The sequence below is a fragment of the Juglans regia genome, chromosome 9 (assembly GCF_001411555.2).
Source record: "Juglans regia cultivar Chandler chromosome 9, Walnut 2.0, whole genome shotgun sequence".
Lineage (NCBI taxonomy): Eukaryota > Viridiplantae > Streptophyta > Magnoliopsida > Fagales > Juglandaceae > Juglans > Juglans regia.
This window is the reverse complement of record NC_049909.1, coordinates 18,362,687-18,388,580: the sequence shown is the minus strand read 5'-3', so window position 1 is coordinate 18,388,580 and position 25,894 is coordinate 18,362,687. Positions and strand designations below refer to the sequence as shown.

Here is a 25,894-nt window from a genome sequence, read left to right as displayed (position 1 = left end):
AGAAAGAGTCCTCGATTTGCATCTTTTAGTACCCAAAAAAATTAGTGCCGTCAAATTTCTCTGAAGCTTGTGACTGTGAGACAACCATTGGCCACGGCATGGCCATGAGTCTACGGCCATGAATGGTCGTGGTTCTCTGCTCAAACCCACGACCATGTCGGGGTCTCACCGGAGAAGAAGGTTGCGATTTTTTCTCAAATGATTTTTATTGATTTATTATTATCCATGTTTGTAACTTTGTTGTTGTTGGATGATGGGTTTGTGAATTTTAGGGATAGGTCAACAGCTTTGGTGAAAAATCTAGGTTGGTTTTAGATTTTATTGTTCTTTTCCAATTGTGTTTCAACGTGGGTGGGCTATGGGCGGGGTGCGGTGGGGTGAACGGTCATGGGGCCAATCCGCTCTTGGCATCTGGTTGGGGGCACCTACCCATGCAAGGTTGGGCACCGATCCATGCACAATTTGTTTGGTGTTGCTTTTAGCAAGATTTTAAAGATTGGTAACTGCCAACTAGTGAGCATGGTGGTCTGGTGAGTGCAACAATCCACTCACTAGAAGCGATATATCTCAATTATTTTTCAATTTAGTTTTAGAAAAAAAGAAAGACAATAAAAGACCAAAGATAGATAAATGATATTTGCGATCTTAGAGTGCGTAAGTACCATGTACTCTTTTTGAAAAAAATAAGTAAATATCGAATCCACATGAAAAAAATAATTTTTTAACGGTGAACTCCTTTTTTTCAAAAGGTTAGTGTGTTGCTTACACAACTCATGACTGTGTATAGCATTACTCAAAGGTCAAATGATTCAGGAAAACACTCTTCTAGACAGGAGAAGAGACTGAGCTGAGGGGAACTGTCCACTAGGTAGGTTCTTTCTAGAGAGAAATCAGAGAGAAAAAATTAAAAGATGGGGAAGAGGTTTTGGGTATTGTTGGTAGGGGGGGTTACAATAGTGACTCAACAATACTGCATTACCATTCACCGTTATGTGCTCTTCAAATAACATCTGATTTATTCAATTAAAATATTTTAGTTCATTTGGATCTAATTAAGTTGAAAAATTCTACTTATCTCCTACATCACATATATGTGATTTATCATTTTTATCATTCTATTTAAACATACACATATTGATATATAGATATGTGTGTTTAAATAAAATAAAAATGACAAATCATATATTGGTGTGTGATGTAGAGATGAAAAATAACATTTCTCAATTAAGTTAGCCTAAGCTTTAAAAAAAAAAAAAAAAAAAGACTTCTTAGCTTCGGGTGTGAACAGAAGTCGAAGTTTTTCAAGAGTTATACAATCTTTAGATTCAAGTCCCTCACAGTAGGGTAATAGTGACAAATTGTAAGCATAAACAGAACCGGGATACGTGCTCAAGGAATTCTAATTTTGAGACCCGAAGACTTTGAATACCATGCCTAAAAAGGAACTTTAAATAGGGAGCTCCCAGGTGTCTGTGCAATAAACATATGATTCTGTGCATACATGAATTGTGAGAAACCAGGGGATTTGCTAAGCCACATGCAACAAAAGAAACAGAGCTTACCTCAGGGATGCATGGGCCCAGCGAACCAGAGAGCACCAGGCTCGCCTTTTGATATCAATTAGTAGTCCTCCATGACCCACAGATGGGGGCCATGAACAAATTTGTAAACCATACACCATACGCATTCAACCAGTTTCAGAGTCTCGGTCGATATCCTCTCCGCGAGTGGAAACTGGCCATGCATGAAGAAGCTCCAAGGTACAAAAAAATACGAGTTTGCTTGTAAAGAGGCACCAGTAATTGCATAATAAACTCTTACAAAAAAAATAAAAATAAAAAATTGCACAATCAACTCTTTTAAGGAAATGCATCATGCTCTGAGAAGCATCAATGTATTCATATTCTGTTGTTTGTTTCTTCTAGTCATAATGCACAAGGATGAAGCCACGTAGGAATATGAAAAGACTGAGGACATGAATATGAAAGAACTTGAATATTCTTATTATTTCTGGAGCATGAGATTCTTAATGGCATCTCCAACTATGACGACTACAACTATGAGCGGTCTTCTCTTCTCCAATCTAAAGCTGCTCTATAGCTCAAACAATAGGAAAAGAATTATGTTTTCTATCCTCTAAAAAGGGGGAAAGTAGGAGATCATTCATTGAGCAGTTTCTCACTTCACTGCAACAAAGTGGCCGGCATCTCTCGAATGATGCAAAAAGCATTCTCAATCACAACCTCCTTCCAATTCTCCCAAACCGTCTGGCTACTCCAAATATAACTGCCTTAGTCAAGAGCCCCCGGTCAAGGCTACAGGCAAGGAGGATTGCTCCACCAACAACTAGAAGCTTGGGTATGTTTTGATCCTTTTGCTTCCCAGATGAGTCTACCTTTTCAACCTCAGACGAATTGCTGCTGTTGTTTTCCAATGATCTCACGTAGTCTGCACTGACCTTGGTGTTGATCTGGGCCATGAAAGCACAACGTGATAGTGGGGCTCCAGATGCTCTCTGCTTTTGATATGCGCGTAAACCGGGGTCAATCTTCTTTACAGCACCCCACATGCCTTGACGAACCCCAAGCTTTGCAATCTCCCATGGTATACCCATATCTTCATGATGAAATAGCAACACCTCACATGCAGTCAACTGGCCATCTCTCTTCGATTCAACTGGTAAATATACAACAGAAACACGTCTCAGTCATTGATTTGGTCCAAGACCATGAGAAATAGCATAGAGGAATACTAAAAATCTAAGCTGCTGCGGCGCTGCCCATTATGTCTCAAGAAAGATACCCCTCTTAGGAAAATTCACAGTTTTTCTTTTAAATCCTCTTCACTAGTGGAAACCAAAAATATACCAATTTTGTAGAAGCAAGATTCAAACCTAAGAATGAAGGTGTTCCACTTTTACAACACCACAAAAATGAGAGGACTACATATAGGCACTTTTCATGATAAAAAGATGCATGGTAAAACTAATATTACCTGCACGAATGCACCAACTTGAATAGTACAAATCAACACGTCTGGGTTTGTTGCGCCTTGGCACCAAGGAGCTGGGCACTCCCTAAGATGAGAGAAAACATGCAAACAAGTTATTCCTTATTCAGAAACTTCAAGAAATCAAATTTAGCAAAAATTATAAACAGTGGTAAACAAATAGAGAAATGAAGTCAAAGGATGCCATTGAGAATCGTGAGTTAGCTGCATGCTGCTTATGACATCCATATGTCATCCACTCATCCTTGTGTGGTTTTTGTTAGAAATCAATTCCTCTTGGATGGTTTTTGTGCAACTTTTTATTGTTACTAACAATTTAAGAAAAAAAAAAGATGCCATTGATAATGATCAAAGTGCCATGTGCAAATAAAGCTTATGATACATAACTAGTGACAAGCCTCACATTGCCCAAGTTTTGATGCTACAGGACAATCATTTGCCTAAATTTCAAATGCTACAGAGTGACTCTCTTCTTCATCTTCTCTCTCTCTCTTCTGAAAAGATGGAGTAGTTATAAAGCTACATAAACCATCATACTTAGAACACTAACAACTATCATCATATATCATGTCCTCAAACTACAGCATTAAATTGCATTAGCACAAGTGATTAGAACGCAAAAAAGAATCTGAAGGATACTACATCTGTTTGTCCAATTGACTAAACATTCTTGAAACTACGAAGACAATACGAACCTACAGAAGTAGATAAAATGTGAAGACACTTCTAGGTACTACAGATCTCAAACTAAGCATTTTCCCTCTCTGCAAATACAAGAAAAAGAAACAAACAGAAATGCCTAATTCCTTAACTAGAGAACACACTTTAAAAAAACTAAAACTTTGCCAGTTTTAGATAATACCAAATAAACTGAAATCATCCCATACCTTTGTTACACAGTAGTAAGATCGTCCCGATTGCCAGATTCGACGGCCTATTATATACTCTCTATCACTACAAAAGAAGGGGAACTGCAACATAGAAAACATTGTAAAACACAAGCGAATGAAACAAGGGCAATACAAGCATCTAAAGATTAAGAAATGCTCTCCTTACCTTTCGCACCCACTGCACCAGCATGGTTCCTGTGGTGGGACACTCTTCCAAGGTTGCAGCATGTATAAGCATGTCATCCCACTTTACTCGAAACTCATCATCCCAAAAGAATTCCCTCACCAACTCAGGAGTGGCATCCTCAAACAAGGTCCTACTCCGATATTGTGGAGGGCCAGTCTAGCAAAGACAACAAAACGTAATCCAATAAATCAAAGAGTGCACAAACATTACATTCCAAACTAATATGATGCTAGAGTCACTTCCACAAGCCCATCATGTCGCCATCAAACTACATTTTTTTGTGTTCGTTATCAAAATACATATCCTCTTTTGATAAATAATGGTGGGGACATAATTAATTGTTCATAAACTACATATTCATGGTGGGAAGCTCAAGAAATGAAAGAAAGGCACCTCAGGGTCTCTACGCCAAGCTTGATAGCTCATACTAGGGGTAGAACGGTCCATCATCTGAATCCAAGCAGGGCCACCATCACTTTCCTCAACTAGCCGGCATATGTGCTCTAAATCCTCTCCCGTCACCAGAGCCGATTTTTCAGCATCGTGCTGTGACAAACTGCCCAAGTAAAATAAAGTTGTTAGAAGATCACAGTTTCATTCTCAATTTGCCATTTCCATGCTCTGATTCAAACTGCATGATTGAAAATTTTCAAATTCACATATGCTTAAAAAGGACCTGATGGCTTCTTTCTTTCCGGAGCAGAGCTGCCTTGCTCGTAGCTCCGTATCGAAACCAAAGAAAAAACAAACCTAGCTTCTAGACAATGACATGACCCAAATCTTAATTCAACAGTTGGACTTATTTCCACCTCCTTAACCAAAGTATTAAGAAATGAATTATTAGCAAAGCCCAAGTCACCAGATCGCTAAATTACATAAACAAAGCAAACAAACCTGGAATCAGATTTGGTGGCAGCGGGTGGCAAAGAGAGACTCTCCTTATCATCGGCAGTCCAAGAAACGCAGCTGGGCAGCTGAAACTTCAAGGCGTTCAACTTCAAGCTCGGAATGGAAGCGAAACACGTGGACATCGATGAGGACGGTGACGCTGGCAAAGCGTCCTTGGACACGTAGCAATTGCCCAAATTCTTGGCCCATCTGGGCTTCCATGCCCATCCAACCAAAACCCCAACAATAAACACCATCCACAGAGGTGTTGTGAACATCATGAGCTCGCTTAGCATACCCACCATTGTGGGTCTCCGCAAAATCTCCAATAAAGCCGAAAGCAAGGCCATAACCCGACAATGAGACGAAGGGACGCCCAAATCAAATACTCAACGAAGACCCAGAAAAATCAAATAAAAAAGAAAAGAAACAAGATTTGAAAGAAGAACCCTCGATTCAATCGGATTGGTGAGCGTGAAAGCACAGCGATCATTCGAGCGGTTTCAAGGGAGGGAGAGGGAGAGGGAATAAGAAAAAAGATAAACTCCCAGAACCAGCCTCAATAAATTCAGTCGAAATATAAATTTAAAGAAAAGAAAAATAAATAAACAGAGAGAGAAGATTGGTGAAGAGTGAATGAGATTAGATATGAGTTCTTGCAGCAGACACAGAAGAAGACAGTATTTTCAGAAGCTTACGGATAAGGATTTCGAGATAAGCGGTAGAGAGACGTGGTGTTGGGATTACCGTAGGCCCGGAATTTTTGTATTTTCAGGCTCTTTAGAGATGTTTTTGGCTTTTGGGTAAATTGCTGCTGTTTGTGCGCGCGCTCTATGTTTAGAGAGGTAAGAGTTATCTTTGATGCGCGACAAATGTTCGAGGAAATGAATTTAGAAGGGAAAGGTAACACGGATAAGGTTTTATATCACAAGCAGAGAACGCGACGGGTGCGCAAATTACCCCCAAACAATTTAAAGGAAAACGGACGGTCTATTGGACCTAATCTCTCTCTCTCTCTCCCTCGGCTGACTGCTCATTACCCACTCCACAGTGTGCATCACATCTCTACTCTATAATCTGCGGCTCTCATGCCTCTCTGGTCACCGCGTTCACACGCCTTACTTTTTTGAATTTTTCAGCATATTCCACGCGTTTCATTTTGTGCTTGCTTTTTTTGTGGTGTATATTGATAGGAAAAATGCTTTAGCTCCCTATAAAACATTTGGGTTCGATAAAATTTTGTATTTTTATTTTTATTATTTAATAATTAAATAAATATTTTTTAATAATATTATGATCTTAAAAATTATTGTTAAAGGAAATATATAAAAACAAAAAATGCACTAATCAGAAGAATCTCTCAAGAGCCATCATCTGTGGCTATAATGCTACCCTATTTGCAATCAATGTAATCTTCTTTGATTTTCTATTCGAGACAAACATATAAAATAGACTTTAAAATATTTATTAAATAATTAATATTATTTTACGTATCATATCATCTCATCGAGGCATTAAAATTCTTATTTTTCTATAAGTCCCAAGTTTTTTAAAGACAAAAAAAAAAAAAAAATGCTCCCAACATTGGTCATTTCGAGATGGTAAAAAAACAGTTAAAACGCACGTGTTAAATGTATAGGAAAGGGGCACTTCGCTGATTTAATAACAATAAAACAATATTTCGTGCACTTTGGTTGACATCAAATTAGGGAACCGACCGAGATTATTGGTGGATGATGAAATTCGTTGCAGGTTCCGACCGCCATACTCTTCAACTTTACCCAAAACGAGTTGAGTAGTCTATTTGCACTTAGACCATGGAAATGAAGAATTTATATTCCTCATTTCCCACAAAGAAGTGGAATTCAACGCTTTGACCTGTTTATTTCTATGCCAACATTAATTCATGTGCACAGCTGTAAAACACTAGCCTTACCTTCTTGCTGAGTCTATGGTCCTGTTTGGAGTTGTTGTAAGTATTTAAAAAGTAATTAAATAATCTTAAAATTTTTTTAATGGACATATTAGATTTCTTTTTGGATATTATCTATTAAAATACTTTTAATTTCAAATAAATTAAAAAGTATGTTTAATGATGTTTTTTTTCTCAAATGTGTTTTTTTGAATAATGTCGAACTTAATTCGAACGGTCAATGGATACAAATACACATAAAATTTTTAGATAATTATAATTTTTAAATTTTTAAAAATATGGTCATAATTTTTAAATATTCGAATAATCTTCATTTCTACATCAAAAAATAATTTTTTAACTTGTTTCCAAATAAATATAATATGTTTGAAAGTATTTTAAACATATAGTTACCAAACAGTAAATAACTTTCTAATAGTATAATTATTACTTAAATTATAAGATATAAGCCTTAAAATTATACGTTATAATTCCCACCGCAATATCAAATATGCAATATATATATTACATAAAGCTAGCTACACCTCTCAAATAGATAAATTTTACGAAAATTCTTTGCAAAAAAAATAAATATGATTAAAAAAGAATAGATTTTTTTTATACTTTTTATGATAGAGTTCACTATTTTACAAAAATAAAAAATAAATAAATACAATAAATTTGTCTATTTGAGACATACAAATCATTACTCTTTATGTATATACGATGAGGCACTCATCCATAATTTGCATTAAAATTTAAAAGCAATTTGCACGAGAGTCAGCTAATTAATTAATAATTTAATTCCATTGAAAAGCAGATCAAAGGTCCCTCACCCGCTCTTCACAGTCAATTTGTTGAAGCTTTCACGAAACAAGCTGGACCTTAATGAATTGCAAAAGTCGCTGCTGAACCATTAAGTTGATATATTATCAAGTCTGATTTATTCAAGTCAGAGGCAAAACCAGTAAGATTTAAATTACAAGCATTAAATTTGGACCAACCAATCTGTATACAGAGAACGATTGAGAAACTAATTCATAATCCACATGTAGCGTGAACAGGTCTTCCATTTTCTCCTCTTTTTGCTAGGAGAGCTCATCACGTTTGTCTTCACAAATATTTTCATCTCATTTTATTTAATCATTATAATTTTTTAAATTTATAAATAAAATAAAATAAATAATTCAATTTTTTCAAATCTCAAAATAAAAATAATATTAAAAAAATATATTTTAATAATATTTTATTAAATTTTTAATTTTTATCTCAACTAATCTTATTTCATCTCATCTTATATGCGAAAACAAACGAAACCACTTGAATGAAGGACATAAATTCATTAGAGAAATGGAGAAATATTATTTATCATCTCCGCACCATATATCAAGATGTAATTTGTAAATTTTATTTTTTTATTTAATCACATATATTTATACATTAATATATGTGTTTAAAAAAAGAAAAAAAGTTGCAGGTGCTTTTTCGTTTTGATTGAGCCATGACTTGGCCTAGTTTAGGTACTAAGAATAAAATATTCTCAAAATATTTAATTACTATTTATTATTTTATAATTATTTTTTATCTATTTTTTATTACTATTTATTATTATTTAATATTTTATTATTATTATTCACAAAATATTTGAGAATACTTTATTACCCAAATGCAACAAACTCCAACCCTCACTAGAAAATTCAATAATTTTTTAGGCGCACAGTTAAATACCAATAGAATAAAGTGAATCTATATTCGAATTCGAATGCAACACCTAATACTTACCAAACCATTTGAGAGGCAAGCATATACTCATTAATCACTATCTGAACCGACCACTATCAATGTGTAGCAGCTTCGAGAATTGGTTTATAACACACACAAACATCTCATACTGAACCACCGACCACTATCAAAGTACTAAATCACATCTCTACATGTTTTCCTCACGTTCGTTGTTTTTCTCTCTTTTCTTTTCTTGTGGTACACATTTTTAATGTTCTTTAAAGAACGAAAAAAATATGCACGCTTTTTTTGACATTTTTTAGTGTTTCTGCATGACACGAGATACACGACTGAATTAGGATAATGTTTGAGACCTAAAAAAGAAAAAAAAAAAAAGGGCATTTTTCAGGATTTTCAAAGTGCATGCCGGTGAGTTTCATGAGTTATTAATGGGAGTTGGGCCTATGATAAAGAATTGGAGGCAGAAAAGCATTCCAACAAGTAACAACAATGTCTAGCTAGTTTGGTAGAAAGCCTCCACAGACTGCCACATACACACATATAGGCTAGCTCTTTTGGAACGTATAAAAAGTTTAAAAGATTCGGCAATCGATATGGACATCTCATGAAGTAGAGACAATAAGAAGGTACATAAATACGTCATTTGACAATGAACTTGGTCAACCTTACTTACGTCGTATTTTGCACATCCTTAAATCAGGTATTGATAATTCGGGTCTTTAAAACTGGATCTGGATCGATATTATATGGAGCTCCCATACATGGTTTGGTGTGGTTGTACAGTATTAGTTCATACATCTATAATGATAAACAGTATTTAAATGTAGAAAATAGGGAGATGAACGCATGGATTTTCGTGGTAAGTCACTAAATGCATAAAACAATGTACGGTATCAGTTCATACGTCTATGGTCTTCATTTTTATTTCCATTTCCCTTTTTTTTTTTTGGTAAGTCACTTGTCATCAAATTTGTTCATTTTTCCTGATCGTGTATTGTAGTGATGCTATCCGTTGAGTAAGGTGGTGGGTCATATGCTCGCCATGCGCGACCATGCATGACCGTGTTGTCCTTAGTTGAAAGGCTTTGCCCGATGTGCATTACCATGCTGCAGGTAGGTCAGCAAGCGTAGGGCCGAGGAGCTGGCCAAGTGCACTGGCTGAGGAGTTCCACTCAACGTGCAAGGCCAATGAGTGAGTTGTAAGACTAGAGGAGGCCACATAGAGTGGTTGTGCAGAGTTGCTACCGACGAATCCATGCTCGTGGGGAGTCTATTAAGGCCGTGAAGAAGGGTCGTTGAGGGGTGGTTCTGCCTGCTGCCACAAGGCCATGGAGAGGAGGTTGTAAAGCAAATTGCCCGTGGAGAGGGGTCCGCATAGAGTGGTCGTTGATGAGTTGTGAGGAGGCCGCGTAGAGTTATGCCCGAGGAGGCCATGGTTAACCGGCCCAAGGCCGTGGAGTTCATGCTTATGGCGTGGCCAAGGAGTGCATCCATTGGCCGTGGAGAGGGGCCATGGAGAAGCACCACGAAAAAGGGTTGTGGAGCAGTTTTGTCCGCGAAGAGTCTGTGACCGAGTCTATTAACGTCGTATACCAGGTGCAAGAGGGTGCCGTCGGTTTAGGATGGTTGGCTTCCACTCCGGCGCTGCCACTGTGAATCCACTACGTGTGCGGCCGCAGACGGCATTCTTTGCTACGGTGGCTAGAGATTAGCCCATCGGGGACAGACGATGCCAGTGGCCACAAGCAGACGAGGTCCCTTAGTTGCACCATTGTCAAACTGGATTACTTCCCCATGTGCGAGCTAAGGTGCACACAGGAGTGCTTTGTCCACGGCTTCCTGCCGATGGAGGCTGGCGTGTCTGTGGTCAGAAACTGCCGATGGTCCGACTAAAGGCCACCGGTCGGTGGTCCAGGCTCGTGGCTAGGTGCCGCGAGCTCTTGGGTGCACGACAAAGTGCACCCGAGTGGTACGTGCATGGCACTGTTCATGCCATGCACGACCACTCGTTCCAGAGCACTTTTCACGTGCACAATGCACTGCTCACTTGTATAGTGCACTCTGGGTCCCTTCCTGCAGTTCATGTGATTATTCTGTATATCCCAACCTTTCTTTCCTTACAAAACTGTAATGTCATGGGTAAGTATTTGCAGTCTGAGGGGCTAGGGAGTTTGGGTTCCCAGCCTTATACATTGTGTGCATGGAAAAAGTGCTTGGCCAAGGAGAAGTTCACTTGTCCTTTCTTTGCAACAGTATTTTTTTATAAAAATAAAAGTGGAAAGATTGAAGATACTTATCTGGAAGAATTTTATCTGCTCCTTCGATATGAGTTCTTTGTTTTCTTTGTGAAACTTTTGCACTTCATCGGTCAACTTTGTCACTCATTCCTCCATGATTTTCAGTCTTGCCTCCATGACTTCCTATGTGTCTCTTCCGAGTTGCTTAGAATGGATTGTCACAGGCATACAAAAGATATGCAAGATCTATTACGATTTCACAGACGGTGCCATTGTTGATGTCGTAGTTCGCACACCCTTGGGCCTGGCCCTGGCCCTGGCAACTCGGGTCTTCAGAGTTGGGCCTCAATTGATGATGTATAGAGCCCTCAAATGTGGTCTGGTACAGCTATACTGTATCTGTTCGTACATTCATGGAGATGAACAATATTTAAATGCAGAAAACAAGGAGATGAACGCACAAATTTTACATGGTTCAGCATTAGGCCTATTTACGAGGGTTTGGGGATGAGAGATTTCACTATAATAAGCTTATTTACAATATCTCATAATCTCTCATTTTTCACTGTACAATGGAAGCTGTAAAGCTATTTTATGGAGAAGAAGTTTTCTCTTAAGCTCTCTAGATCAAGAAGAAATCTCAAAGTTCGAAGAAGTAAAAGTCGTTTCCCCCAAAAAGAGTGTGTCAAACCCAAGTGTGTAAAGGAGATCGGATCAACTGTCCCGAATCTGTAGGTTTCCATTACCTTTTCTCGCTTGCCCCCCACTTGTTTTAAGTCACTTCTCTACTTTTTCTTTCCTGACACCTTATAGATTATTTTATGTCAAATCCCATCTTTTCCTCTCATGACACCCTCACTCCTTATTCCCCCATTATCCCCTCATCTCTTGTCTTCTATTGAGTCCCCTCCAGTGGCTGTCCAAGACATTCTACGGGCCGGGTAAAAATCCTCTAACACACCTTTTTGTTACGATCACCCTTTGTAATAAAGAAAAACTACTTTATGTAGAGTAAAATTTTATTTACAAATTGCTGTGTACAATATACATAATAAAATACTTATATCTTATAATTTGATTTTGAGGAAAAATTTTGAAATTTAATACAAATTAAATCTTATAGTATAAATTGTATAATGTTTACACCGACTTAAGAATAAAATCTCTTCCAAGTCTTCCGCAAGAGTTGTCTATGAGGATTTTGTGTTTTGAGTCTTTTGACGATCATCAAGTTAGAAGTTGGAAATTCAATGTGATTGTAAGGTTTCGTTTGGATTCAAAGATGATATGAGTTGAGATAAAAGTTAAAAGTTAAATAAAATATTATTATAATATTATTATTATTTTGAAATTTAAAAAAGTTGAATTATTTATTATATTTTGTATAAAAATTTAAAAAAATTATAATAATAAGATGAGTTGAAATTACTTTTCAATCCAAAAGTCTTCTTCGGTCAATTTTGTACTGTTCTCATATTGCCACGTCCGAATCTTATCCACGCACCACATTGATAAATAAGGAAAAAAATCATAAAAAAAAAATCATTTTTACTTTATTCCCTTAGCATTAATTCGCGTGTATTTAATTGATGGGCTTCCGGTTATTAAAACATCTCTCCTATAAATTTAAGATAGTGGGATGAGATGAGATAATTTTAAATAAAATATTTTTATAATATTTTTTTAAATATTATTATTATTTTAGAATTTAAAAAAATTAAATTGTTTATTATATTTTTTGTGAAAATTTAAAAAAATTATAATGATTATTTGAGATGAATCCATTTCTGCATCTAAATGAGATCTTAAAGTTCGTACATTTAAAAAATGTGGTTTGTAATCATAGATATTTCATACTTAATTGTAGAGTAATATTAGATACAATTTTAGAATATGTAAATTTTGTATATTATTTTTTTAAAATAAGTGAGATTTATTATTAAAAAAATAATTTTTTATATAAATTATAAATTTATTCACTTTAATAAAAATACAGAATAAAACTACAAATATCATTTTCCTTATCCTTCAAAAATGAATTAGTCGACATATAATCTCCATTTTATTGACTGATTATGCAAACTCATACAATTACACCATACAATTCATGGTGTAGATGCAAGTGAGAACTAGACAGCCGATATTCTTCTCACGCACTACACTGACCAACCGGGTCCTTCATTTGACTCTAATTTGGTCAGATTCAACTTAAAAATTTTATTTTAGACTATTGACTGTTATTATAAATTGTTAAGACTCCCTCCTAATATCAAGAATCGTTAAAACTAAAAATTTCGAACATTACGTCGAAACCTGCATTAAAACTTGAATGGGGTCGAAGAATTTCTCTTGTTTTGACTCTTGCCTGGTCAGATCAGAAAACAAAGCCATCAGAGTTCGGGTTCACACTTGGTAGGAAAATGCCACCATTTGGTGTTCTCACCTATAACTTCTTTCTTTTGAAGTCAAAGCATTAAGATCTCGTTTAATTATGCAATTCAGATGAGATGAGATGTTTATTAAAAGTTGAATAAAATAATATTACAATAACTTTTTGATATTATTTTTGTTTTGATATTTGAAAAAATTAAAATGTTTATTATATTTTATGTAAAAATTTGAAAAAATTGTAATAATTATATGAGATGAGATGAGATAGTTTGTAACTAAACCAGCCCTTGGGACAGTCCACTGGATTGCTACCGGGGATTTTTTGGCCAATTCCCTTTATTCCTTGTCTGCAATGCACAAAAGGTTTTCTCTCATAGTGCAAAACGACCTTTAATTGTGTTTGTTTGAGTTGATATAATTAGAGGTGATTCTTGTACATCCAAACAACAGCAACTTTGTTTGGTATTTGGACAAACAGTCGAGAACTTGAACCTGGAACAATAGAATTAGCATTATATTTCCTGACTTGGAGAATCTCTATGTGCAGTGATTAATTCAATCAATCATATACCAACTGTCCCAAGGCATCAATAAACAAAAATGGGGCAGATTGAGTTGTTTCAAACACGTTAGAACCAATGGAGAGCTGTTTCAGAAACTGGTGTGCCAGATAGCTTCATCACCCTCGCCACAGCGCTGGTGCACCTCTTCCATTCTTTCCACTGATTTGCAAATGCCACTGCAACTCCAGTCAAAGGATGCGGCGCAAGGATTTCCTGCTTGAGCCTTCCACTCACAATCTGTCGGCAGAAATCAAACTTTTAGCATGAAAGAATTCAACCTGTGGTTCTTTGGAGCCAGGCTTATAGAGCTCGTTCAGAACTTTGCAAACGGCATGTGATGTTTCAACCAAATCAATGAGCTTGTGATATTGTGGCGTTTATGAGCTTAAACTTTGATATTGGCTAAGGCTTTTTGACTCCATCCAGTGATACAAAAGTTGTAACTATAAAAACAAGTAATAATTGGAGGGAAACAAAGAAAGGAACTTCATTATTTGCAAACTCACGGGCAGATCTGCAAGCATCTTACCAGGGGGTGTCCCACAACAGAGGCTCCTATCATCAATGTGCTCAATGTCAAGACCAATAAACCAAGAACCCAAAGAGACGTCTTCATTTGCAAATTTATGAAGTATGTGCCTGGAGGGGAAAAACATTTATGATTGATAGTTTTAAGTTGCACAAAAGGGAATAGAATGATTTACTGCAAGAACTTACCGATTAACAGAAACATATGTTGCCAAATCTTTTGAGATTGCGTATATTTGCCCCGTAGCATGCCTAAAGTACTTATTTCCCTCCTCACCAAATTTCCAGTACTCTGGTTCATGGTATTTGATCCCTCTGCATTTAGAAGCCAAAGGTACATCTGATAATGATGATTACTAAGAACTCAACAAACTCAACAAAAATAAAATGACAGCTTACTTCTGTGACAGGACAGGCCCAGACTTCATACAACCAATATAAACCCGTGGTTTGGATCTATGGCGGGCAAGGGTAGAACCAACCATACCTATCAAATATTTTAATATCAATCACATACCCCGATACAGCAGCTATTTTTTCAAGATAGAGACAGTTTAGGACAGTGTACACCAACCAAGATTTATGTGCACATCATCATCAACTTTTATATAGAAGTCAGCATCCCACTTAGCAACAGCTGCTGAAAAGTATATTTGAGTTTTTGATGACAATTCATGATATCCTTCTACATGATTCTGCAAGTAAAGAGGTAACTCTGCATAAACTTAGAGCAGATATTTTAATCAAAGGCTAACGTGGTAATTCTAACCACCATGGAAAGCAGATTATAACAGCTTATTGAAAATCTACCGGTCCTTATTTTCTTCTATTATGTTAAAATATTGCATCCTCAATGGCAAGGAACCCAACATCACATACAAATAGAAACCTAACATTGAATTCAAATATATTCATTGAAGCCCTATAGCAAACTAAGATTGAGTTTCAATGTCATAAAACAATTTTTCAAGTCTTCCTAGTTTGGGACAAATAAGAATGACTGAAATGAGATTTGATCATAGTGCCTCAGTACTTTTATTGTACTTACATAAATACACACTTTTTTATACGTACATTTCTTCTTGTATGCATTATAACTTTCTTACCACATTTTTGAAATTGAATTCCCAAATTTCATCAAAATTTCTAATTTTCCTGTTTTAAATAAGCCACCTGTTCAATCACCGACCCGCTAGTTGAACCAGTGAGTCAACTAGGTGACCACTGACCAGATCATTGTCTGCTCTTGGTTTGATAATATCATGACTAGAGATAACAGGTCAGCTTGGTCCCAAGCAGTTTACCATACCAATCGTAAGAAATCCTTATGTTGCTCATCTTCTGCATCAATAGCACGATCCAATACACCACCTGAGGTAGCACTAGTGACCACCAAATATAAACCAATATATTTTGTCAAGATTATCATTATGAAGGAAGCAAATGTAGCATGCAACAATCTCGAAAGTTCAAGAAAAATACCTGTGTCCTATGACAAACCGTATTATAATTCCTTTCTCCATTTCCAACTTCCTCAATCCCTCTCCTAAAATGAAAAATAACCAAAGAGTATCAGTAATAAGTTTATTCCAAAATCTATTAAGCATAAAATCAGAAAGAATGGCGATTAAGTTTTGAATGAACCTTGGGGCATCCATGTCTCTCTGATTGACTCTCTTCGTTTTCTGCTGCTAAATGCAGTAATGATTCCCATAACAAAGAAAACTTTCTGACGCTCCTTCAATTGCTCACTTCCTGATTGTGTAACTGCTGGAGATCCATCCGCATCGTGAGCTTTGGAAGCTCTAGCTGCAGCCAGCTGCATCTCCAACGAGGAGATTGTTTTGTCTAAGGCCCTGTATCAAGAAATGAAAGTGGCATACACATCACTTACATGATATCGAAAGTAACAAAGTTGGAACATGTAAGGTATAGCCAGAATTATTTTTTATAAGTATTATAGCCAGAATTCTATAAAGCATTACTCAGCAGGATATAGAAAGTTACATTATTACATCATGTGTTTGTGAAACTTGAGAAAGGATGTCCCCTGCCTGAACAGAAGAATCCTGTAACGACATGAAAATTTTTATCAGGATGCGTTAATAATGGAACTGGAGCTTATTATGAAAATATTGTTGAGAGTCGAGACTTGCCTTCCTCTCACAGTTCTCTATGGGATGGAGAGCGCTTGATTGATGTTTCTCCACTGACAAAGCCTCCTCATCCATTGTAACTGAAGTGGGAATAGCCCAAAGCCTACGTAATTGACAAAAGCAACTCATCGGTGAATGTGAAAAAAGGATAATAAAATCTTGGAAAGGAATCAACCTTCAACTGACATTAGAAAAGGCCAACCTTCAACTGACATTAGAAAAAGCCAACCTTCAACAGAAACTCTAACAAGTTTAATCATATTGATGACGAACGCATATAAACTGGCAGATAAAGGAATTTTTTTATAGGTAGACTGACAAATAAAGGAAATGCACCTGACTTCTTGTCTAGTGGGACATGGTACCCTTAGGGGATGTTTGGTAATGTTTTTCATCTCGTCTCATCTCATTTAATCTCATCTCATTTCCATCTCAAACATCACTCAAACTCAAACACAAACACTTTTAAACTAATCATTACAATTTTTCCAAACTTTCAAACAAAATATAAAAAACAATTCAAAATTTTCAAATCCCAAAACAAATATAATATTAAAAAATTATATTCTAACAATATTTTAACTTTATAATATTTTTATTTAACATTTTCTCTCTTTTTCCAAAATCCTATAAAACATCATAACTCAAACCATTTTACTACTATTCACAGATTTCTCGTCTCATCTTATTTACCAAGCATCCCCTTACAAACTCAATATGATTCAATAAAATAATAAACTAGCGCTGCCAATCATTTGTGAAGCAAGCATTTTGGAGTTTGGGAAGGAGTTCATCAACTTGTAACAAAGGGTTCGAACCCACCATAGGGGAGTAGACCATTATCTATGACCCCGCACATCAGAACCATATATCAAGTAATCCATCGAAACTCCTAGCGTGGAATCAAATCCAAGACATTTGAGTCTACAACTCAACAAAGTCCATTCTTTCACCACTAGGCTGCATCCTGACGGGTAATACAATACAGTTCATTAACTGATATGTACAATCTATTAGCATTTTGGCACACAAAGTGTCGAAAAATCTGTAAGCCTACAAAGCAATCAATATGATGCAAGAATCTGAACCACAAGATGCCACATAATCGGATATTAGTGCTTTAGTGTTGGCTATAGGTGTGGGGTTAAATGATACTTAATTCCACGCACAATTTGTGGAGGTTGATGAATTACTATTATTACATTGTGATTGCACAGCCTCTTTGGTTCACTAGAGAGAACACTTCTCATTTAGAGTAGACCTATATGTTTTTATATTTTTATTGAAAGATGTCCAAATTATCAGTTTTTGAACCCATTTTCAAGTGCATTGCAATCAAGCACAATATCAGTAATTCGACTAATTGTGCCATTTCTGCCCATCGCTGATCTCGGAGTTGAGAACAATATCCTGAAATCGAACTTTACTACCAAAAAAATGACGTCTAAACTACTGCAGTAACAAGTTCCCTGCATTAGGAAACATAAGGGAAATTAATCTAAGTTTGCCATTGTCCCAAAGCTAAGCGTCATCAAATTTACACCTCCCTTCACTAAAGTGCCAAGAGATCCCAAAACACAAGGAAAAAAAAAAATCAGCACCAGAGGTCTTACCCCCAACAACTGATTGCGTTTACGAATTCATGCGTCTCAGTATTTACAATCCCCATCACCTCAACAAGTAGAGACAGCATCAGGACAAAAAGAGAGAGAGAAAGAGAGAGAGAGAGAGAGAGAGTAGTAGTAGTAACTGTAAAAGTGTCAATCTTGACCCCGGAATTCAAATACTCAAATCCAGAAACTAAAAGGGTCAAATCTAAAAGAAAAAGAAAAATGAAGCAGAAGGGACGCTACCCAGTTGCATAAAAGATCATTCCAATGAAAGCTTCTCATTCCATTAGAAAGAGCGGAAAATCTGAAAGGTGACCACTTCAACACAAGATCTTAGTCATGTCCCGAGAGAGATAGAGAGAGAGAGTACCTGTTGACAACAAGAACACCCAAGAAGAAGCTGGCGATGCAGAGGATAGAAACCCATCTGGTGGAGACCCCATTGCCAGCTTTGTGAGGTCTGCTCAGACCCATATCACAATCTTCAAAAAAGCTTCAGCTTATAAGGAGGCCTCCTCGTTACAAATTAGATAAAGCAAGGGACCCCATTAGAGAATTGTGAAGCACCGAACTACATAGAGAACAAGAAGAAAAAGCGACAACGTTCGAAATCACTTGGGAATGGGCTTCACTTGTAAATTACGTTCAGGTTCATTGTTTTCTCACGCGGTGACGTTAAAAAAACATGAAATTTTAAGTCTCGACAGCCTCGCTTGCCAATAATGCTGTGCTCAACTAGAGCACGGACTCATGTCTGCACCTGTGCGCAGTTCTGTGCTCTTTCCTTTTTTTTCTTCTGTCCGGAGCTGACAGCTTTTTCTGTTTCTTTGGGACATTATGGAATTGTTTCTTTTTTGCTTTGAATTTTTATGGCCATTTGCTGTTCTGTGCTTTCGTAATAACTTTCGTTTGAGGGGGGAAAATAAAAAATTAGCGAATTTGCTAAATGTTTCTTTACATATAAAGATTAAACTTAATTATCAAACTTTTTTTTTTCCCGTCATAAAAAATGAGAAATCTTTGATGTATAAAAGTATGTTATAAAAAAATTTATAAATTGATATGATGACATGATATGCTAATTTTTTTTTTTTCTATAAAATAGATCTATGTTATTTTATAAATTCTTTTGATGGTAAACATCATATCATGATACGATGACATGATATGCTATTTTTCAAATTTATAAAATAGATCATATATATCATATTAATTTATATTCTTACTTATATAAAATTATTTATCAAACTTATTGTTGTGCTATATGCAAGAGTATCCAAGAGCTATTTCTTGTCATGATTATAGGATGCAACTATTTTCTTTAACAAGACATCTACCTATATGTCTTGTATGTGAAAGAGACGCATTAACTTTATGTACAGTGATGTTTTCTCTCGTACAGATCAGTTAAGAGCTATATAATTATTTATAGAGTTTTGTTACTCGTCATCCTCACACATCATATTTTTTTAATTTATTTTTGAGTTTTATTTTTCTTAAACTTATTAAATTATTCAACTCATCATTCATATATTACACATTTAGCAAGAGAAAAAAATAAAAAAAATATAGTATATGGTGTGAGAATGATGAATATAATTTTTTTTATTTATAACAATTGATGAATAGAATTATTACAATCACAAAAAGACTACACAAAAATAATTTTACAAGTTGATGTAGTTTGATGTGATCCGTTAGATCTACTTTATAATAAAAGTAATTTTACAATTTGACGAACCACGTGAATCTACATCAATTTATGAGATTATTTTTATATAATTTTTTTGTGACTAAAGTATTTATTCCAGAAAATTTGAATTTAGTTAACAGGAAACCTATCACAATTCAACTGCACATATCAATCATGAACATGAAGTATGTCATATGGAAGAGAAGGAATTTGTTTGTATTTAAAGAGAAATTTGAGGATCCTTCTAAGCTGGCTCAAAATAGTCAACAGCTCAGAGACTACAAGGTAGCTAATGAATGTTATTCAACTAGATTGGAACCAGAGAGGCCTCAAGTAATTAACTGGACTCCTCCACCCGTGAATGTTTTCAAGGCCAATTAGGATGCTGCTGTCGATAGAGTAAGGTGTAGAGTGGGAATAGGGATGGTGGTCAAGAACTGGGAAGGCCAAGTGATTGCAACATTGGGATCTCAAAGAAGTTTGTTCCCCAATGTTAGACTGGCTGAGGATGTGGCTGCATTCAAAGCTATAATTTTTTGCAAACATTTAAGTTTACTTAGAGTAATTCTTGAAGGAGATGCATTCAATGTGATTCAAGATCTTAATAGAGAGATTAAGGACTGGAACATTGCAGGTTTGATCATTCAAGACATCAAAGCAAAACTCAGGAACAGGCCATCCTGGTCTGTCATACATGTCTCTAAAAATTTCAATTGTATTGTCTATTGTTTAGCTAAGGATTCATTAAAACTCTCTGAAGAGAGGATTTTTCTGGAAAGAGTCTCTCATTGTATCCAACATTTACTAAATTAAAAGAAGAATAAGATTGATCATTCTTTGAAAAAAAAAGGAAAAAAAAAAAGCAAGTCAATATATATATATATATTATATATGAGGGACAATAACGAATCATCCTGTCCCTAGCTATGGCTGTTTCTCTCTCTTTTATTGGAAAGTCGTTGTCGCTAGAGCTACTCGGTTTCATTTAACAAGTGTGTTAATTAGATCAATGACACACAACAAAGGTACAAAAAGAAAAAAAAAAATTTGAATTGGACCAAACAATTATAAATGACTCGGAAAAAATTTTAATAATAATAAAAAGAGATATAATTTTTCGGAATTCATTAAATCTATTTTATTACAGAAATAAATTTATAAGTTAATGTCAGTTAAATCACTATAGTTTATAAATTTATTTTTATATAATAGTAATTATTTAATAGAAAACAGGTAAAGTGGTTTTAAGACAAGAAAAAGGGGCAGTTTGGTCCAAATGCAAAAGGGGCTTGTACTTTAGCGTTGCAGCCGTGCAAGTTTCAAAATTGAAAAGCGGGTTCGGGGCAGAGGGAGGCAATAGTAGAAGTCGGCCTCGGGGTTGAAGGGGAGGGTAGTATGGTCATCTGGTGCCAGGGTGTCAAATCAGAAACAAGAAGGTGCACATCTACGCATGAAACGATGGCGCCAGAAGACGAGACAACCCGACGTGATAAAATCTACTGGACCCACCCCCCCACCCACCTAAATATTTTCACTACTAAAGATATTTATATATATACTCTTTATTTTGTCTACTGCTCATATATTTAATTTTTTTATTTACTGATTAAATAAGTAAATATTAATGTATTGATATATGTATTTTTTTAATTTTTTAAAATGTTTTAAAAATATTCGAAATAAAAACAACAAAAAAAGATGTAATTTCCACTGAGAACACACCAAATGAACAAATTGATTGAGGATAGTAGCACTATCCAAATATTTATATATATATATATATATATATATATATTCATTTTCAGAGTAATATAAAAAATTAAATCGTAATTTTACTAATGTCTATCTGTCTAACGTAATAATAGTGATAGGAATGGGTTACTCTTTTAAAAAAAATATTTCAGTCATAGAATAAATTTATAAATTAACATAATATAATATTTTAAATTATAAAAATATTTTTATAATTTAACAAAATCACATCGATTTATAAATATAAAATTTCTTTATAATTATAATATTATTTCAGAAATGCAGTTTACACTGATTGATTTTTGTAGTTCAAAAAGTATTTTTTATTTTTGTTGGTGCATTAATTTGCACAACAAATCGAAAGAGGTGAAAGAATTATCCCGACCAACTATGATAGTTCGAGTTTTGATACGGTGTTTTTCATATTTATCTATAAAATAAATAATAAATAAGTAAATAAGAATAAATAAAGAAAGATACGAGAATTTGCGTGATTCAGTATAAAAGTCTACGGTTGTTTGAGGGCAAAATCTAGTATGATTGGTATTTTACAATCTCTCATGACCTCATATATTGCTCAATACAATTAAGTAATTTAGAATTTCGAGAAATTGAAGATAATGTCTCCTTTGAGAGAAATCTGGTAGAGGTGTTATGTGTAGTGGAGTTTTATACGCGGGGAGCTACTGTGGAGAGCCTCTGGAGAGTCTATGGAGAGTTCTGTAGAAAGTTCATCCATCTTATTTGTGGGAGATCTCCTCCTTATATAAAGTTTTATTTTCTTGGAGTGATTGAATCCAACTTATCTTGTGAAGTCTTTTCTTTTTAAGAGTCTAAGTTTTTTTCTTTTTAGGAGTCGGCCTTATTTATTTTCATAAATGAGATGAGATGATATGAATTTAAATAAAAGTTGAAAGTTAAATAAATTATTTTTAAAAAATATTTATTTAATATTATTTTTGTTTTGAGATTTAAAAAAATTAAATTATTTATTTTATTTTGTATAAAAATTTATAAAAATTATTATGCTTAGATGATATATGAGATGAGATGAGATAATAACAATTGTAAAAATAAATAAGGCTTAAGTTTTTTTTTTTAAGAATCTGAGTCGATTTATTTTATCTTTTATTAATTTTATCTCTTAATTTAATTTTCTGTCTTATCTTAAAATAAAATTATAAGTAGTTGATTTGACCTTTATAATCTTTATAATTTTAAAAGAGAGGATGAAGACATGAGTTCAGACCTCGAGGAAAGAATATTCTATTTATAGAAATGAAACAAAAGGTTGAAGACTCCGGTCATATACTCGTATAGGATAAACTGTAGACAAGCTTTCCAACACATTAAACGGAATAATGATCCGAGTTTTGCTACACAACCTCCACCATACTCCACACTTCATATTTTTTTAAATTTTTTAAATTTTTAATATTTTTTTTAAATTTTTTTTTGAGTTTATTCTTTTTAAATTATTTTAAATTTTTTATTCATTATTTATATAATAAATATTTAATAAAAGAAAAAAATAATAAAAATTAAAAATAATGTGGAGTGTGGAGGTTGTATGAATAGTAGGAGGTTGAGTAGATTTTTTGTAATGATCCTACTACTATTCATTTACTAATTTTTTATATTTAATTTTTTTTAATTTTACTTAATAATTAAGGAAGTGTGTATTAGTAAATATATATATTTTTTAATTTTTTCTTAGTGATTAAGGATGTTAAAAAAATACTTAAAAGAAAATGATAAAAAAATAAAAAAACTTAAAATACCTTTTGGTAGTAAATGGGTAGTAATAAGGTAGTAAGCCTATCACTACCCCATTAAACGTACGTGTGGACGTGAAATTGATGTGAGATGAGATAAAATATATTATTATTATTATTATTATTATTATTTTAAAATTTAAAAAAATTAAATTGTTTATTATATTTTATATTGAGATTTGAAAAAATTATAATGATGAGTTGAGATTGTTTGAGATGAATTTACTTTCCAAACACATCTTGATGCGGTTTGAATAGTGAATTGAAATAAAATAAGTTAATATAAAAATTAAAAATTAAATAAAATATTATTTTTATTTTGAGAATTGAAAAAGTTAAATTTTTTATTATAATTTGTATGAAAATTTGAGAAAATTGTGATGATGAGATGAGATAAAACACTTTCATACACTCTCATATGCACTATAAAGTATGTTAATTCAAAATAATTAAAACTATAAGGTATGTCAACATTGCACGGATTAAAGGAGAAGACTAAGGTTGGTATTTTAAAATCCTTCAAATAAAAGTAAAATAAGTTGTGAATAATAATGACACGATTTGAGTTAAGATGTTTTATTGAATTTTAGAAAATGAGAGAGAAAAAAATTGAATAAAATATTATAAACTAAAAAATTGTTTGAATATAATTTTTGAATATCAATTTTATTTTAAAATTTGAAAAAAATATATTTTTTGTGTGTTTTGTTAGGAAGTTTGAGATAATTGTATTGAATTTTGTGTTTGGATGATGGTTAGGTATTTATTAGATAAAAAAATTTTAAAATTTAAAGACTTAAAAATTAAAAAATATTTTATATTTAAGTAATATTTGAGATAAAAATTATAAAAAATTTTGAGAATATATAAAAATACCTCGTTACCCAAACAATGCCTAAATCACAAATTTGTTACCAACTACATAATAAAATACTAATTTTGTCAAAATTTATTTGACTTAGTTGCGAATTGGTTATGAACTAGTTACACATTTCTGTTAACATTATTCAGACTATAAAAACTTTATGGATGTTTTGAGAAAGAGAAATGATATTTGCAATCGTACAGTGCTTAAGCGCCGCGCAATCTCTTTAAAAAAGTGAGTAAATACGTGACTCACATGAAAAAAAAAAAAAATTTTAATAATAGATCTCACTCTTTTTTAAAGTGATTGCGCGGCGCTTGTATGGTAGAGGGTTTGAGCATAGGATGTTGGCATCATTTACTTGTAGTCTTGTTTGCCATTTCCTTAAACTTACTTGCATTGTTTGTCTATTTTGCAGCAGGGTAATGATTTATGGTATCTTGTTCATTGCCGATTCCTCTTATTAATCAAACAGTTAAATGGATGAATGCTAACTTTTCAACAATTTTGGTTTAGTCCTTAACATCCCATATTATAACTCATTGTAGATGCAAGTTTGCAACCTTGTGGATTAATGCAGAATTAACCAAGTTTAAAGGGACACTCCTGATATGGATGGACTGTTTAGAGGATGTCGGAGAATTGCATACAATGGTTGATATAATTAACAACTTCTTAGTAATTGAGACCACAACTTTCAAATGAATTATGATCATCCTCTTAATTTATCCCTTTTAAAAAAAATTATTATTTATTTAATCCTGAGATCATCTCATTTGCTGCATGATGTCATCATCCCTCTTTGATATCTTTTTCTAAAGCATTATGGGGTTCCACTACTGCTATACTTTTTCACAAAGACAATCCTACTTTTCCTTGAAAAAGAATAGTCCCACCGATGACAATGGACAAACAAGAAAAGCAAAAGCACCACTCGGAAATTGTGGGATGGGATTCTTGTTGCTGAGCTTTCATGAAAAAAGAGAGGTATTGACGAATGTGGGATAAGGGTCTACACCAACACAGTGCAACATCACCATCACTCGTATAGATAATTCAATTTCAAGGGCAGGCCAATAAAGTACATATAGTGTATAAACAGTTATGCCAATTGATATAATTTTATATAATATGTCAGTATCTACTTTACGATAAAAGTAGTGTTAACATTATGTCTTTGGGTCAGTTTCCAATAACTCAGGTCTTTAGAGTTAGGCTTGCGAATATAGAGAAGAAGACAATTGGGAAAGGGTGGCCTTGGGGCAAGAGAGTCTTCGATGCCAAAGTTAATATTGTCTTTTGGAAGTTTATAAATAATAAAAGAGTCTATGGATCATAGAGTTTTTCTCGTATCTATAAGTTGCTATTTATATCGGGAGTTTGGGAGGAAAAGATCGTGTCTGCCTCAATAGAGTCCGTGTCATTTTACTGTTCATTTTGTCAGGGTCATTTAATGCGGTGTGCCTCTGCGACGACTTCGTTGATGTGGCGTGTAGCTCAGGTAGTGGTACCATTAATGCGGCGTGGTTTTCCGATTTGCCTCACCTTGTTGGCATCCTTGATGGTCCATCGATGTTTGCTTGTCAGAGGATCGAGGGTCCCCCTTACTTCTCGGCAGTTTACATGGACAAGTACTCAAGGGCTAGACGCTGTTCAAGGGATATCCAGAACGACGAGTCCCATCCCCTTGTAGTA

The 25,894-nt window shown here is 34.3% G+C and overlaps 2 protein-coding genes across 3 annotated transcripts; both read right to left on the bottom strand.

Annotated features, from left to right (window-relative positions):
- Window positions 1-1,857: 1,857 nt before the first annotated feature.
- On the bottom strand, window positions 1,858-6,011 carry LOC108993769. Its single transcript, XM_018968781.2, has 6 exons — window positions 4,981-6,011; window positions 4,480-4,642; window positions 4,066-4,242; window positions 3,897-3,980; window positions 2,995-3,076; window positions 1,858-2,676 (listed from the first exon to the last, which is right to left on the bottom strand). Exons 1-6 carry the CDS (start codon window positions 5,322-5,324, stop codon window positions 2,237-2,239), a joined length of 1,290 nt encoding a protein of 429 aa, XP_018824326.1. The 5' UTR covers window positions 5,325-6,011; the 3' UTR covers window positions 1,858-2,236.
- A 7,727-nt stretch (window positions 6,012-13,738) lies between these two features.
- Window positions 13,739-18,982, bottom strand: LOC108993725 (beta-1,6-galactosyltransferase GALT31A-like). Of its 2 annotated transcripts, none has more exons than XM_018968734.2 (11): window positions 18,485-18,982; window positions 16,505-16,607; window positions 16,356-16,417; window positions 15,993-16,204; window positions 15,831-15,894; window positions 15,658-15,730; window positions 14,923-15,043; window positions 14,748-14,835; window positions 14,538-14,663; window positions 14,350-14,459; window positions 13,739-14,057 (listed from the first exon to the last, which is right to left on the bottom strand). In XM_018968734.2, the coding sequence occupies exons 1-11, from the start codon at window positions 18,586-18,588 to the stop codon at window positions 13,909-13,911; spliced, it is 1,212 nt and encodes a 403-aa protein (XP_018824279.2). In that variant the 5' UTR covers window positions 18,589-18,982; the 3' UTR covers window positions 13,739-13,908. The 2 variants fall into 2 exon arrangements, with proteins under 2 accessions (XP_018824279.2, XP_018824280.2); XM_018968735.2 differs by lacking the exon at window positions 18,485-18,982 and adding an exon at window positions 18,118-18,227.
- Window positions 18,983-25,894: the final 6,912 nt, after the last annotated feature.

Bases quoted from the DNA above. Each gene is read 5' to 3' on its own strand.
- LOC108993769 (XM_018968781.2), bottom strand. From the start codon at position 5,324: ATGGCCTTGCTTTCGGCTTTATTGGAGATTTTGCGGAGACCCACAATG. The intron at 4,643-4,980 runs GTTTGTTTGCTT...TTACTTGGGCAG, and splicing joins GCCACCAAATCTGATTCCAG to TTTGTCACAGCACGATGCTG. The intron at 4,243-4,479 runs GTGCCTTTCTTT...TGTCTTTGCTAG, and splicing joins CTTGGCGTAGAGACCCTGAG to ACTGGCCCTCCACAATATCG.
- LOC108993725 (XM_018968734.2), bottom strand. From the start codon at position 18,588: ATGGGTCTGAGCAGACCTCACAAAGCTGGCAATGGGGTCTCCACCAGA. The intron at 15,895-15,992 runs GTTCATTCAAAA...TTTTCATTTTAG, and splicing joins AGAGACATGGATGCCCCAAG to GAGAGGGATTGAGGAAGTTG. The intron at 15,044-15,657 runs GTATGGTAAACT...CTTTACTTGCAG, and splicing joins ATAAGGATTTCTTACGATTG to AATCATGTAGAAGGATATCA.